General features: G+C 38.2%; 1 protein-coding gene across 6 annotated transcripts in view; it reads left to right on the top strand.

The window, feature by feature from the left end:
• The window catches only part of LOC149081709 (uncharacterized), a 237,161-nt gene that overhangs the window by 199,029 nt on the left and 20,856 nt on the right, over nt 1-17,276 (top strand). For 5 of the 6 annotated variants that reach the window (XM_089237123.1, XM_089237122.1, XM_089237120.1 and 2 more), the window contains 7 exons: nt 13,858-13,970; nt 14,093-14,363; nt 14,465-14,896; nt 15,531-15,665; nt 16,236-16,412; nt 16,651-16,805; nt 16,959-17,082. In XM_089237123.1, the coding sequence (XP_089093249.1) occupies nt 13,870-13,970; nt 14,093-14,363; nt 14,465-14,896; nt 15,531-15,665; nt 16,236-16,412; nt 16,651-16,805; nt 16,959-17,082 (1,395 nt within the window). In that variant the 5' untranslated portion in view covers nt 13,858-13,869. Of the gene's footprint in view, nt 1-4,970; nt 5,129-13,857; nt 13,971-14,092; nt 14,364-14,464; nt 14,897-15,530; nt 15,666-16,235; nt 16,413-16,650; nt 16,806-16,958; nt 17,083-17,276 lie in introns of those variants that run through there. The other variant, XM_089237119.1, reaches the window with a different exon arrangement.

Raw genomic sequence — 17,276 nt, 5'->3', positions numbered from 1 at the left:
TTCCCCAATTCGTTAAGAGTTCCTCGAAAGAACATTCGCGAGGTGGATGTGTGGTTTTGTAATACTGGAGAAAATGCTTATCGAAGAATTTTTTTTTTTTTGCAAAATTAATTGCATTTCAGTCGGCAATAAATTTCCGAATAGAATTTAAATCAGCAATGGTTTTTGAAGCACAATTAGTCAACAATTTTTTTTTCAAACGTTAATGAAACAATAATTTTAAAACGGTAATGCATTCAACAATGCTTCCAGTAGATATGAATTTAAGAACAACTTTTCTGATAGCAAAAATGGTGAATGTAAATGAAGTTATCAATTTCAGTTTACTAATATAAAAGGTTAATGAAAACAATACATTGTGTTTTGGTTGAATGAAAACCACCAAGGAAACAACACCAAGGCCCCATACTGGTTGTTACAATGAAGCAAAATGAATAACAATGCAATTCATCATACAATATAAAAATAGAATTGCAGTATTTTTATTACTAATTTTGGAGAAAGAAAACAGAGGGGAAAAGAAAGGGAGTTGTGTGGGAAGAAAATGATTGCTAGAAAATATTTTTATTATGAATATTCAATGATAGAGGTAACGGTGTCTTCAACAACAATGCGGTCACGTCTATTCAACAATATTCTTTCCAGTTTCCTAGTAGAAAAAGAGAAATATTTTTTTCTAATACCGGACTCGTAAATTCTGCCATTAATTTTCATTGAAATTTTAAACTTAACACGAATTTCATAATTCGTTCAAAATTAAGCATTAAGGAATCTAAATTTCCCTACGACGCTGATATTCGACTAAAAAGTGCCGCCATGAACTAACTTAGCGGGGGAACATTCAATAAATATTATAGTTAAGGCTGATCTCATAACGCAGAAAATAAGTCTTACTATTATGCAATAATTTAGTATGAAATGTAATCTAGATAAATGACCATACTCTGATGTTTCTTTATGGGTAAAAAAAATTATTATTATAATAACTTAATCCGTTACTATTATTATGGGGAGGTGGGACTGATTTAAGCTCTGACTTGAATTTGCGGCACGTTCAAAAAGGAAAACAGTTATCATGATTATATTATGTACTGTTATTGTTATGCGAAAATGTATTTAAGCGGGTCTTTGGTAACGGAAGCTTAAAAGTGTCGAAAGATTTTTTTGAGACAAGGCGCGACCTCTTTTTCTTTCTTGTCGCGTATTTTCGCGACCTGAATTTTTTTTTTTTTTTCTCATTATATGAGCTTTTTCTTTGGGTTTTTCGAGTTCAACGGAATCGTGTTTCTTCGTTTCCAATAAATACTGTCATTATTATTATTTATCTTTGATCTTTTCACGTGATTTTTTTTATACCTCTGTAAATCCTTTTATCTCTGCGGAGAGAGAGAGCGAGAAAGAAAAGATTAGAGTGTGTTTCCAAAATGGATTAATGGTAATCGTTTGTAAATTAACATCGCAATCTGACGAATGAGGTCTTTCGGCTGTGAAGTAATTCTCGGATTTTTCGTGCGTGTTGAAATAACAACATACGGTCGATAAATAAATTGAACGGATATTTTCATTTTATTCAACATTCGTCAATGGCCGTTTCGTTACGCAAGGTTAAATTATTATTATAAAAGAAAAACACATTTGAAGGTTTCTTTGAAATTTTTCATGTATTTTTCGAGTTTCGTAAAAACCAGTGGAGTGAATTACAAAAGCTGCTGGCTATTTACTCGTTTATTTTACGTATGTAAACACAGGCATATTGCATGAGAGTAAAAAAATATACAGCCCGTCCAATGTATTATGTAGTGAGTGGTAACTGAGCGTTAAGTTCCAAGTCCGGTCCGGACTGCTTGGAAGTCGGCAAAAACAATATTCAAGGTCCCTAAATAACAGATTTATTATTTAGTCGTATGCTTTGACCTGATATCGGAACGATTAGTGTGCGTACTAACCTTCGGTTCCGCGTTCGATGTTTGTACAGCCAACTAATCCCCCGTTTTGTGTGGGCTTTTTATGAGGGATTTGTGGCCGTGGCGTGACGAAACGGTCAAAATAGAAATTCGAATCGCCTCTTATATGATGTATTTAAATCTACATCCGTCTGCGTCACCTTATTTCATGTTGTAACTTCAAAATTCGAATGAATTCCTTTTAATCCGAAATCATTTGCAAAAATGTTTTAAAAAAAGTATTCCGTAAAACCTCCGTTCATTATACTTCCGTTCTAGTTTTGGTAATCCGTGAGTTGGTTGATTCTCATCAAATTATGGATTATCTGCAATTTATTATATTTTAAAGGCAATTCGTTCATGTGATATTACTGAAATGGTTCCAATACTCCGGCTTTAAATGGCCATGTTGTGAATATGTTTCTTGTGAAAATATAAATAGAAAATACTCGCGAAATGCGATTATAACAGAATTCTATCCTTCAAAGATATTTGTTACTCGCTGCCTCTGTCACAACTTGTACTTTACGTGAAGTGCCCCATGGCGATACGCTGAAGTTGTGTGTATTCCAGAAAGTAGAAAAGCGTCTTTGATAACTCCCCTAAATTCAATAAAGTATGTTAGCTTTTCTTTCGGTAGAAAATATGTTGATTGTGAGTCAGCAAGATGGTTCATTTGTACTAATGAATGAAAGAAGATGCAAACATGTATTGTGAAGAATATGCGTCCATGTAATCTTTGAAATCCATCCAGTCGCTACTCGAATCCATGACCTGAGTGATATTCGTGACATGCCGTTTACCCATTTTTCTGAATAACCGGAATGTCTGCTACCATGAAATATTCCAGTCCTCGTTTGATCACGTGGAAGAAGAACATGACAGAGAGGAATGGCTGATTGCCAGGACTTCGTCTCTCTTTCTTCTCCCATGGGCCTGCAGTGAAGAAACAAGCTATGTGAGTGCTTCTGCTATGTGTTAAATATTTAGAGCAACGCAAAGTGCCAATTCTAAAAATTAAATGATTGAATTCGTTGGAGCTGTTGAAATTTGTTTTTCTTCGGAATTCCGTGATGTTTTTCTTGCATACGTTGGAGTTTTTGGTGTTACTGGAGCATCACGAGTAACTGAAATTTCGAATTCCGGATACAAAATTTTAATTTTGTGGACCCATAAATCCATGGAGTTTGCCCTTGTTGTAGGGAGATTAACTGATTCTAATGAAAGAAGGGTGATGTATTTTTCCCCCGTCCACTTACACTTACCCTTGCTTTATCTTTCATTACTGATCATACCGTATTTCAGATCCCTGTCAAGGACAGCTGGTCCCCTCTTTCTTTCATCCAAAATATCCGGGATCCTCCGTATTTGTGCCTATATAATAACTGAACCCGAACAAACAGCCGAAACTAGTCCTGCTTCAATGAGATATTATATAGACCCAGCTTCTGCAAACCTTAATCCTTCCCCGCTCTTATCCCCTGTTCCCAGCGTGTATTGCCCCCCACCTCAACCTAAATAATCTCTTGTCTGTCCTCCCTAGAGGCGTTGCCATTTTCCGTAAATTTTTGACCCACCTCCGGTCCCATGATTCGTGAGTCTCCATCCAATACTTTTGGCATGGCCTGATGCGAGGAACGTGATAACGCAAGAGTCCTGCGTGGGATATTATTCCCTTGCCTTCACGCGCAGTCCTCCCTCATGTCTCCCCGGTATAACAGGGATTAATTAGACAACGTGTACAATCCAGTCGGGCTCCTTTCGGCTTTATTGGGTTTCCAGGAGCAATGCTTCTTTTTCACTCTTGTACTGTCAAACCCTCACCTTCCCATGGGATTGTCCCCTGCTTCTATTTCTACACAAGGGGCCCCGCAACTGTGATTAGCTTTTGCGGGGCTTCCGCCTGCAAGGCATATAATCTCCGGGCTTCGTACAATGCGTTTGTTCGGTCGGTTGGATGCGGCCGTGCCTTCATGGTATAGCACCTCCCTTTCTTTTTTCTAGTAATAGTTCTTTGGGGTAGGCCGACCGGGTCAAAATCGCATGCAGCGTTCTTGTGGGCAGCAAGATACGTACTGTCTCGCGTAAAACTGCTTTAATATTCTGGTTGTATCGCAGTGGGATGGACGTCCTCCTGGTGAATGTGATTATGGTGAAAATTGAGTGCTCGGTCCGTTATTAAAGATATGAATGCAATTGATGTGGGTTGCGTATTCACGTATTGCGACGGGGAACAATAAAACGAGGGGTTTTTGGAACGTTCGAAAATTTCTTCATTATCTTTCGTTGGTCTGTGAATTTTTCCGGTGGTTTCGTCACGCATATTATTCATCAGAACGATTCCATACACACCGAATGAATGGTTATGGAAATGAATTCGCTTCTCTTCCTGTGGTGAAAATGCCTATTCTCCATGATGAACTCTGTTCTCTGGGAGTGGAGATCCTCAATTCTCATGCCATAAAAAAAATCGAGATAGATCCATATTGAGATTATTTCTAAAATTTCGTCATCAGCGGATCCTTCAAGATGTTGCTACCGAAGACGAGGCTGTAATCAGACACGAGCTGTTCTCAAATAAAAATAAAACCCGAAAAATATTTTTTCCAAAACGTCCCACGAAATGATCTCAAGGCTGTATCGTACCTACATCTGAGTGTTTACCTCACTTTTAGTGCCTATAAAAACAAAAACACTATACTGCTTCTTTTTTTTGTTCCCTTACAGACATAACCACTAGACGATGTTGCAGTAAATCATTGCGTAGTTCACTATAAAGTCTTCCGCCGCCCTGGCAATAACGAGAAGCAAAAACAGCTGGATATGGAGGGGAAAAAAATGAGATGATTATTTAGATCCCAGGGAAATGGAACGAGGCCTTAGGAAGCACTTCAGCTGTCCAATTATGGAACCTTCAAGCTTCTATTTGTGTGCTCTATGCATATTATGCCCAAGTGTCAGTAACTTTGTCCATTTTAGGACGCGGATGTTCAATATTGCGTATGAATAGGCCTTACCTCTTTGATTTTGATCAAACGGTTTACTACAGTCATGTTGTACACATGTGACAACAACCCGCGTCTTTTCACGTTGATCCATCTACGCCCTAGTCTGAATGCGCAATGCGATACCTCGGTGCCTTGACAATTCTTTGCGAAACTCATGACGAGTACGGAATCTATCCAGTAAGTAATTCAGTCTTCCAGATCGTAAGGGACTAATTTACTGTTCATAATCAATGAAACCCTCAGAGGTGGGTTGCTTTCTTGTGACGAGTTGTTGCAATGTGCACCAAGTGTCAAACGTTTTTTCCCCTCGTCAGAATGCGACGAGTTCCGAAACTTTCGAGTATTGAAGTATGACTACGCAAAACTGCTTAAGAAAAGAAGCGATCGCACGACACTTTGACAGCCCATAGGAAGTTTGGAAAGCATCACCGTAAAATGAAAGCTGGCAACTCCTACTGCTGCATTATCATAGCAAGTAACTAGGCAATGCTTGCGCTATATACAGGTATAGTAACACGGGCGCCTAGATACACACTGCATAGAATGTGGAATCGATATTTACGAAGTTTCTCTTGAAATGTGATATCAGGATGGAAGTTGCGAGCAGGAGTTTATAGGTTGGTGATGGTTGATGGGGAGTTCCTGGAATAAATTGCCCTCCATTGCCTTCGCTGGTGGATGGCGAGCGCTCACGTCAGATAGCCATTTAGGGTCCTCCCTCTGTTATTCGCGTGTTTCTTGGTCGTGCTCGTTTCCCGTTATGGTTGTATTTTTCCTCGCAATACTCTTTCATTTTTACTTATTTTTTCCTATCCAGCGTGTTCTCTATGAACAGGAACGACGAATAAAAGAGATTTTTATGCCGAAAATGGTTGTATTTCATGCCGTGCTCTACAGCACATGAACTGTATATATGTGTGTACGTACATATATATAAAGTACTTACGCATGAATGCATGACTGTGCACATTATTATCCTCTGTGTTCAATTTATTTTTCTTTTCTTCACCATTTTTTTTTAGTATTTATCTAGTTTTTTGAACTCTTAATCTATTTCTACGCATAATTTCTGTTGCGTTTAGTATACTGCTAAACGCTAAAAAAGACTCGGTAATAGCATTCGCTTGGTAATTAAGAGAAATTCATCCGTGTTCGATTTTTTTCTAGTCCGTGATTGTGATATAGGATACTTATATGTTATCATTAACATAAATTTATGGGGTTTTTCCCCATGCAGGGAAAGTATATATTGAGCAAGTAATGTGATTTATTCCAATTTTTTTTTATACGTGAGCAAAACAAAATCATTAGGGATTACATCAAATATTATGGATATATTTTCATGTTATAATTTTGGAATAGATCATCAATTTATTTTCGTTATAAATGACACTAGAGCCGTATAACTAGTAAAATTGTGACTTCGATTATTGCGCATAAAGATGGTTTCATGGATGATTCATAAGCATAATAACATTAATTCAGAATTTATCATTTTCAGGCTCGTACGTCATCGTCTTGTGATGATAGATTCAAATTTTCCAGTGAGTCCCATATCCCTCTTTGCGTGTCATCGTTTTAATGCCCGGATGAAAAAGTAGGAAAAAAATAGCAAAAAATACCAAAAAGAAGAAAGAAAAATTTCCCATAACTTTGAAAAATAAAAAAAAAGTTTTCAGCGATACCTGTCAGTGGAAGTTCCGATTCCGGGGCGAGAGTTTCCGTGTCAGCGAAATTGATCGGAAGTCTCTTCCGTATCATCCGCCCACGGAACGGAAAAGATGATATGCATGCATATGTATATCCTTAAGCATTTTTTTTTTTCTTATTCTCCTCGACCTTTTTTTCCCCGCCATTATTGTGTCATTACTCAAATTGCGCTTTTATAATGAAAAGAAAAAGACGGATCTGAATAGCGGCCGTTTAAAATTTGTAGCCGTGTATGGAATTCGTAAAAGTACCGTAATTGGTGCAGAAATAGAATTTGACCTATGGCTATACGTATGTCATGTGCGCTTGTTACATGTATTAACGAACGATTTACTTGTGAGCAGGCATTCAGTGTTCTCTCATAATATCACAATTCTTCATTCTTTAGAAAGATTTAAATACTGTATTATACAACATTATAGAGGTCAGTGGTTCTTAACTGGGGGTGCGGGATAGAGAAAACATGTACATGTTTTGACTGATTTTTCGAGATTTTTTGAAATTATGGAAAAAAATATAATTTTTATTAATCATTAGAAAAAATTTGAATCATACCAAACAAAAGTTTTCTCTCGTAGAAATGTATCGTGCTGAATTTGGATGTTCCCAGTTTGAAGCCATGTGGAGGACATAATATTTCACCTCCTACATGGACTTTTCAGATGTTTTTGCAAAAGTTATTTTTTTCTTGTTTTGTTGCGTTGGTGTATAGGACATCCGGGTTATATGGTATACCACTTTTATTTTTTTCGATTATTGTGGTTTGAAACATATTGGAGAAACCCAAGGCCGTAGTGAGGGGGAGGACTTGAAGGTCTGGTTTCCCCCATCCCGAAATGTGTGAAAATGACCGGAAAAGATGGTCAAATATATTCTATCACTTCGGTTCTCTCCCCCCCCCCCCCTCCGAACGAAATTTTTGGCTATGGGCCTGGAGAAACCTGTATTTTTTTTAAACTTTAGTTTCTTGTTTTTTGCATTGACAAGTGTATTTAAAGATAAATATTATAACTAAGGGGGTAAAAAAAAACATTTAAAAAAAAAAAAAATCAATTTTCGTGGGGTAATATGGAATACGGGGGTCCAAAATGAAGAAAAATAATTCGAATCGATCAAAATCAAGATTTAATGAGTCTATGACAATTAAAAATAGATTTCATCGTTTGCTTTTGTAGTTGATGATGCGATGGTGTTAGTCTCTTGCCCCGTGCCCGAGTGGCGCAGTGGTAAAGATGCTCGTCTTCCACTGTGAAGAAGTCATCAAGGTCCATGGGTTCGAATCCGGACATAGAACGTTCGAAGCAAGTTCTTTACCTACCGAGCCCAGGGCGACCACCGATGGATGGAGCCTTCATTTCCCACCCAACTCCACTGGTTGGAAATTGCCGTATGGCAATATATGACCGGAGTTGGTGTGCGGTACAGTAGTCTCTTGCCCCCCCCCCCACCGAAAACAGGGGACACACATTATCTCTAAACCGTTCCTCTTTTACCTTACTGAACTTTCCATCTTTAAGAGATATTCTAGCCTAATTCGATAAATATTTATAGTATTCCATATTACCAGACACGCCATCTGTGATAAAATAGCTAACTAGAGAGATCAGCTAGCTAAAAATGAGCACAGCACAATAGAATACAACGCTTGTTATCAATGGCGTACGCCAAGAGGGGGGGTTGGGATTCTGAACCTCCTCTTGAGCTAAGATTATTTAGCAGGAAAAAACATAAATATCCCCCCAGAAGGAAAACAAATCTGAAACACCGCTCGAGAAAATTCTGCATACGCCTATGCTTGTGATGTACATTGTGCTTGATTTCAGGTTTTTGGGCACATTTCCAATAATTAATAAACACTTTTGAAAACTTGCTTGAGTGAATTTCTGGAGGTGGAAAAAAAACAAATGTTCTCCTAGACCCTAGAGCAGCCGTGAAGATGATGACAACCGAGCTAAGGTGACTGGAATAACTATATCTGGCTATAAACCGAGTTACACTGACTCTATAGTTTCCCAACCTTTTTGTCCCATCGCCCTCTTTTTCCGAAATTTTTTTCTCCCATCGCAATCTAACCCATAGGATCCTATGTTATACCCGTATCTTCTACCCCCCCCCCCCCCCAGAACATTCTAACGCCCACGTTGGGAATCACTGTTCTATAGCATCACGTTGTTAAACCTGTATTTTTCCTTGTTTTCTTGCAAATTTCGCATCATAGTTTAGGACCTCTATATCAATGAATATTCTTCAAGATTCAAAAATTCCGGTTGCTTGTGTGATGGAAAAATTATTTCCGGATTCGGGGTCTTTCTTTGGGGCCTTGGAACTGGGTAATAATTTCCCAACAAAACTCGCTTCGACTGATAACGATCTGTTCATTCAACTGCACATTTCAACTTCAGGGTACATGTAGTATTTATTATAGATGGCAGTTTGATGTCTGAATGCAACTACTAATCCCTGGTTCAAAATGGTTTTGCGGAGCAGTGCGATTCACTACTGGCAGTTTGTCTCTGGCAGAGCATGTGACGCCCTGTCATAGACGTAAAAAAAAGGTCTTTCTTTCAATACATACCTATATTGTTTTCTCCCCGTGTCCTTTCATTTCGCCTCTTGGGGCGTTGCTTCAGCTGCAGCTGCAAAACTCTGTGGAACTCCCTTTCTGTTGGTGATGGCAAAACTGCACGGGCGGCTTCCCCCCCCCCCCCGCTTCCTTCCTTTTACATCAAAAAGGAAAAAAAAAAAAAATAGAATACATATGTATGTATAAAATGTGTTTCCACATATTTTATTTTTGTCTCTTCCTGGCACAGTAGAGAACTCTTCCTTTTAACAATTCGCTTCCTTTGTTCGCATTTTCTTTTCCAGAAAATATCATTATAATGGCAACGAGATGTTTGCGAACGACACACTGTATCGAACTTGCGAGAGAACAAAAAAAAACTTTGAGGCTTCGCGTTTCTACCAAACTCAGATTTTGCTATGGCTACTATGATATTATTCTACCAGACATGTGTTTGATGTCACCATTGTGACAAAAGTTTTCGAAGTGCATCGACGTGGCACAACCGTAGAAATGTTTTTTCAAACTTCATAAAAATCGTCGTATATCAATATTTTCTTTACGGAGCGGAATCATTCTGAGTGTTTTCGTAATTTTTTTTTATTGACTATAATATTTGAGATTCGATGATCAGGGCTGGGGAAAATCTCGTGCCCAATCAGGCATGTGACTTAAAAATATGGATGCCTGAATTAATATTGTACATGATCGAAAAATGTTACCAAATACAGGCTCGTCATTTCAACATTTTTCAGGGGGGGGGGCGCAAAGAGCATTGCTCAACATCAGTGCCGTCTTAAGAGCATCATGGGCCCCGGGCCAAGTGATTTTTCTGAGGCCCTACCTGTCAAATTCTTAAAAAATTCAACTTCTCAATTTTCTGAGGCCCTCTTCTCTTGAGGCCCCCGGGTCGTGCCACGACCACCTAGATCACCTGGTTATCAACTGATTATCAGCCTAGTAACCTGGTTATATAGGAGGTCGTGGTCGTGCCCGGATGGGCCCATGCTTTAAAACGGCACTACTCAACCTATATATATTTCACCTTGTTTGTCCATTTCTATTGTATTTCTTAAAGCCTGGGGATGCCCCGCCCCCCCCGACAACCCCGAATGACGGGCCTTACTAAATATTATTACCGGATTTACTTCAAAAATTGAAAAAAAACCAACAACAATAATGCCAGTTTGTTACCGCCTACTTCGATTTTCTGCCCTATTGGCGTTGGGAAAAAAGTCGCCAAGTTGCTGTTCACCCTGGTCAGATTCCCTGTGTGAGTTTTCAGAGTTCAGAGGGACCTCTTCTCCCCACCCCCCCCCCCTCCTCCTGAATAGAAATATCTACCAACCAGGGTTTACATACCTAAAATAGTAACTAGATATAATTATTATGAGGGCCCATGTGTCAAGAAGGCACGTAATAATAATATCGACTGGACTTAGGCAGGTGCGCAGCCGCACCCATGACTCCCACATAGGAGAGAAATTGACAGGGCTCTAGCCCGTATCCCCGAGATAAATCCCATTATTATTTTTCATTATAGAGAAAAAAGCCTGTGGAAAATCCTGGTTTGGGGTTGCCTGCTCGATCGCAGGATCCCAAAACATTATGGCCGTAAAAATAGATAACCAGACAAGGCCTGTATGTTTTATCATGACTGCTTAACGGCTGTATTTGGCCGTCGAAACGTTTTCCCTTAAGATTTATCTCCTCAACCTCAAAAATTTTCAATCACTAATTTTCGAACATTATACTCTCACATCGATATTTGACCGTAATTTTCGAAAATTAATTCCCCCCCCCCGCATCTTGGAACCATGGGGGGGGGGAAAAAAAGAGTTTTGAACAAATATTGGAAAATAATCAGGCCGTGTTTTGTAATTAATGGCCATTTTTCCTTCGTATATACTGTATATTTCGATCTTGCGAACTCTGTCAAAGTTTGTTAGCTGATAACCTATTATAGAACTTTCTAGGAAATAAATGGAAGACGATGCACGATCGGAATCTTCTAGAAAGCCTCCCGGTTGCGAAATAAATGTAAATGATGGGTTTCCTATTTCTTTTTCAACCGAAGAATTTCTTTTTTTTCTTTCCAAATCCTAAATTCCTGGTCCAAGGAATATATATAACAACACAGATGACCCCCCCCCCCCCGCTCCATCTTTTCCAATAGGAGAAAGAAATTCGATCCAGTCCTGAATTTTGCATCCGTGGCCACAGTGGGCTTCCCGGACTTGAAATATATATATATACGTATATGGAACGCCAAACTTTCCTTCGCTTTTCCTACCTCCCGTCACTATTTCCAGGGCATCAATGTCATTTCCGTTCTCGGATCACGAGCCCTCCCCCCCCCCCCTCCCGGTAGGCCCTTTCCCTACAACACTCGCCATCTATTGCTGCTGCCTCTACCTACTTGTTATTCTGTGGTTAGAACCTCTCTGGACCTAGTGGGAGGAATAGTGAGAGAGAGAGTGAGAGTATGCTATGTGGAGTTGTGTGGTGGGGGGGTATACACGCAAAAGATCCAGTAGGCTCTCTCTCCACGGTAAAGCGACGAGAAGATGGAAAACGTGAAGCAGTAGAGGAATATCTAAGAAGATATTCTGGGCATTTGAGGGAGGCATGTGTGAGGGAGGCAAGTTGCTAGGTGGTGGTGCCCACACAGTTGCGTGAGTTGCATATCTTTCTTGACAGCCAGAGTGAGATGGAGAGACCGGTGGGAGAATCCTGGTGGCACATTCACGCACATACTGTATATATCCTATATATGGGGATAGAAATTTTGTGAAAAGGAGCTTACAGGTTCTACTGGGTTTCATCCTCTTTCCACTATCACCCCCACCACTATATAGGTACCAACAAATCTCGTGGTAGGATAGCGATATCCCGTTGGGGAAGGAGGGTGCTCTGATGAAAGGCTAGAGCTGTCCCCTTCCCACTTTTCTGATAATCAGTAAATATAATCAGTGGAATTTTCTTGGAACGTGGAGTCAGCCACTGGGGTTGGAATAGATAAGACCTTGGTTCATTATCATCGGCTTAAGACGGGAATTATGCTCATACGTTGAATACTGAGGTACCATTCACTCGGTAATTTGACGCGTATCAGATTCCCCTCACCACCACACTATTTCTGTATTCCGGAAAATAGGCCTTACACTAATAATCTCTCAAGTAGCTACAATCATGCTTTAGTTCACGGCAGTGATCTCGCGGTCTTCGGGATACTCCTGTTGACTTTATTCTCGCACAACAATACTATTATGAGATTTTTCCGAAATGTGTGAATTATCGTAATTTCTTACCTGTATTGTGATTAGATTAATTGAGAAAATCATGTTTAAGATTATGCTATTCACTATGCTCTATCTGTGTTTTGCCATCAACGTAGATACTTTTCTTCTGAAGGGTTACGTTTTTTCACTCAAAATAACACTATAATCTCGGCTTGGGCCCCCTTCCCCTGCGTATGACAATGCTCTTTATAGTTTGCCTTGGATGGATGGATGGATCCCACTGATCCCTTAGGCATAACAGAAGTGGACCATGTATGTTATATGTGTATGTATGTCATGTTGTAATTACTTTGTGTATGTATTGTATATACGTGTATGTTAATAAATTTCAGTTTAAATATTCTGCTGATTATGCATCCAAAAAAAAGCTAGATTTGGCCTTGGGGGCTGATAGACCACTGCTTATTATCTACAGTTTTTTATTTCTCTCTGAAGGAGGTTGAATAGAAATAAATATTTTTAAAAGCGATCTATATAAAAAAGTTAATAGGTGGTATGTAGGCTCCAGTAGAAGGATAATTATCATTTTTTTCTTTAAAAAAAACCAGACCAGTAACCCTTTCAATTCCTTAAGTTTTTACTAGTGGTGATACAGATAACTACAAGGAATTTGCATGTGAATTGTATATAGGGAATTACTTTATATCTAAAGTTAAAATTTCCTTGCATTCATAAATCATTAAGTTTATGACAGGCCGAACAGCCTTGCTACGTGTATCAGAACATAGCGTTCCTTCAGATCTTTTTTTTTTTAAAGATTTTTTTCAATTATTTGATTAATATGGAGGGTTCTGAGTTCAGGTGAACCAAGTCCATAACATCTTGATTTCCAGAAATTGGTTCTCAAAGTTTTTTTTTCGCAATCAATTCTGTGGTGCACTGTTCATTCCAATGCCACAAAATGTGGCATTAGAATGCATTAAGAACGTGGTTCACCGTAACACTCAAAGATATTACTTTTACACCTATTCGGGCATTAAAAAACCTGATGATGTGGGGAAAAAATGGACGTAGTACACTTGTGCACTGATCCTTCCATACCTACTTTCAAGTAATGGTCAGCTTTGCCTACTATCCAAGCTTTCTCTGCAATATATAAACCCAAATGTAACGGCAATGTAGATAAAATGTGTTTTTCCCCTTGAAACTGATTCTGAACCATATACAACATTTATCACACACCATAAACGTAATTTGAAGTGCATTATTTTTATTTTCGGGATTTGAAGAAATCTCTCATTCCCACATGCTTTACATATTATTCCGATTTCGTTGATGTCAGTGTCATGTCAAGGATACAGGACTTATTCTATCTATCTTTTCTTATTCAGGAAAACTTTGGGATGCTCGAAAACGTTCATTACGTGCAAGCCCACAGGTTGTCCCAGATCAATGGCACGAACTGTGATACGTCGAAGAAATGGAAATTAGAAGACCTGAATTGGTATTTTCCCCTCTTATACTAATTTTAGACACATCAACTGATTTTTTCCGTATAATCGAGAATTTAGGCAATGCTTTTAAGGTAACATCATCTACTAATATTCTTTTTTTTCCTTTTTTCAGCTCTGAATATGGCAATCCTCACCAGGTGAGCGATGTCACCTCTACCAGCAATTTGCTGGCTGAGACAACCACTGGCAATACGGTGAACTATGCAATAGACCAATCCCATAACAGCAGCAGTAATAATAATAACAGCACTGTCCCATTCACTGTTCCTTCGACCAACAGTATCTATGGATCCCGCAGCACAGTCAAAACCACAGCTGGCTCGGGACATCCACTTCCAAATGTGATAAGGACTACAGCAATAAAGCTGCATGAAAATAACCAAGTACGATTCATTTCTTTTGCATGAATAGATTCTCTTGACCTCATTTTGGTTTCTTGTGATTCTTAGAATAATATGTGTCAATTTATACTTTCTTCCTATAGCAGCAACGTTATGGGGTGAAGAGGAAAGCAGATGAATTGGACAGTGCTCCCATTATCCATGTCGTGGTTGACAACCAGCACCATCAACCTCTTCAGCAGCAAACCAGGCAACAGCAGCAGCAACAACAACAGCAGCAACAGGCAGAGGCTCACAGCCAGCAGCCTACTCCTCAGCATGTGCCTCAGAAGCGAAGTGAACATATACACCATCATTCCTCGCAGAGGCACGGCTACCATCACAAGCATGGTTCAACTGCTGTCCATTCTTTCAAAGCATCCACCACCACGAGTACAACAACAGCAGCTACCAATAGCAAAAGCAATTCATCTGGTAATGAAGGCGATTACCAGCTGGTTCAACATGAAGTGCTTTATTCCAGTTCTAATCAATATGAAGTGTTGGAGTTCCTTGGAAGAGGAACATTTGGCCAGGTAAGTATCTCCTCGAGATGTAAACCATATCTTTCATTTTTTGTAAAAAAATATCTAGTAAACACTTTGAAAAACAGCTCTCAGAGAGGCAGGCAGATCTTCTTACACAATACTTACATGAAAATTCAGGCGTCTGCAACTTTCACTTCTGCTAATGGAAGGCAGATGGCAGCACTTCCTTAATATGAAATGTGCATGATTCTGACATTTACTTGATTTGAAATTTCAAATATATCAAATATGATAAGGCACCTCACATAATACACAAAACTTTCTGTCATGTACCAATTTGTTAGAAAAAAAAAGAGGAATATATATATATATATATATATATGGAGGTACATGTCACAGTAAATGCGATAAATCAGTTATATTATGCATAGTCAAATTTTTATCAGTTATGCATTGTACCTCTTTGGTCAATTATTATGCATAATGACTAGACACATCAAATTTACCGTAACAAATACATGATTTAATTCTATAATTCCATACTCCATTATATTTTTTGCAACTCAATTCTTCTATTTCAGCATTTTGCTGTATGAAGATTCTTCTCCCCTCCCATGTATGTTGCCATTAAAGAAAATATAACTATATTTTAATTAAATCCTAATGTGTCTGAAATTTTTAGGTTGTCAAGTGCTGGAAAAAGGGTACCAATGAAATAGTAGCTATTAAAATTCTGAAAAACCATCCTTCTTATGCAAGGCAAGGCCAAATCGAAGTCAACATTTTGCAGCGCCTCAGTCAAGAAAATGCTGATGAAGTAAGCCCAGCTTCAGCTTATTACTCTCATGAATACATAATAGTTGCAGGGCCGTCTTAAGAACATCATGGGCCCACGAGACAAGTAATTTTTGTGAGGCCCTACCAGGCAAATTCTTTAGAATTTCAACGAGATTTCATTTTTGTGGGACTTCACTTTTCTTGAGAGTGGGCCCATTCGTAAAGACGGTGCTGCATAGTTGTACATGATAAATTAATGTTTCTAGTAGTTATGTTTCATGTGACAGTTTCAATATTTTGAAACTTGGCATGTTTCTGTATTTTCTCTAGATGACTTTCATTTAAAGTACCTGATTAATTATTCAAAATTAATTATTGCTCCATAGATAAATAAAAATTTATGTAAATTTATTAAATTCAGTTCAAAAGATGGTTTTTATTTAATTTTTGTGATTTTTTTAATGAATTTTTGAAATAATTAGTAATAGAATCAGTTGCAAAGTTTAATTTCCATTACTGTGTTATGCTTGATTTATTTTGTTTTCTTATAATATATAATCCTATTATTTCCTCTTATCTTATTTCTTATCTGTTTTTTTTGTTTCTGTAGTTCAACTTTGTGCGTGCCTTTGAATGCTTCTCCCATAAGAATCACACATGCTTGGTGTTTGAGATGCTGGAGCAGAATTTGTATGACTTTCTGAAGCAGAACAAGTTTAGTCCTCTTTCTTTAAAATACATCCGTCCCATTCTCCAGCAAGTATTGACGGCCTTGCTGAAACTAAAGGTAAGGACATTTCACGTTGAAGCCAGGGGTGCTGAAGCACCCATGGTAATTTATGGCATGTGTTTGAGCACCCATTGAATTAAGAAATAAAAATTCCTTATGTAAAGATCAAGATGAGCACCCACAAATTCCGAACACTTCTGACACCCCTGGATTCATGAATTATATTTTTGTATGAAATATTCTAAAAATATGATGTAAAAAAAAGAAAATACTAAATCTAATATTATATCAACAGCAATTGGGTCTGATTCATGCTGATTTGAAACCAGAAAATATCATGTTGGTTGACCCTATGAGGCATCCTTTCAGAGTTAAAGTGATTGATTTCGGGTCTGCAAGCCATGTTTCCAAAGCCGTGTGCTCTACGTATCTCCAGAGCAGATATTACAGGTGACTATAGTATTATGCAAACATTTGAATGCATAATCTAATTTCATTTTACCATGTACCAATACACCAAAATCCAATTCTGGTTTATTAAACGAAAGTTTTTGAAATGATGTGCTGATCGCTAATGGATTTTAATTTTTTATAATTGAATAGGGCACCGGAAATAATCTTAGGTCTTCCGTTTTGTGAAGCTATTGACATGTGGTCTTTAGGCTGTGTCATAGCTGAGCTGTTCCTGGGTTGGCCTCTTTATCCTGGGTCATCCGAATATGATCAGGTATGTTACTACGTAAAATATGTATGTATGATATGTTGAAATCTGATTTCGATTTCTTTAATTGTTGTGTTTATGTATTTTTTTCCTTGGTAAAATATTGAAAAAAATTATATTTTTCTTCTTGAAATATTTTTTCCAAGAAAATGTTTTAATATAAGAAAATCACAAAAAAATAATCATTCCCATGCTTTAAA

Source organism: Pholcus phalangioides, unplaced genomic scaffold (genome assembly GCF_987345545.1).
Source record: "Pholcus phalangioides strain wild (caught in Gottingen) unplaced genomic scaffold, Ppha-v1.0 ptg000009l_1, whole genome shotgun sequence".
NCBI lineage: Eukaryota > Metazoa > Arthropoda > Arachnida > Araneae > Pholcidae > Pholcus > Pholcus phalangioides.
The sequence above is the reverse complement of the archived record's forward strand: the minus strand, read 5'-3'. Positions and strand labels throughout refer to the sequence as shown.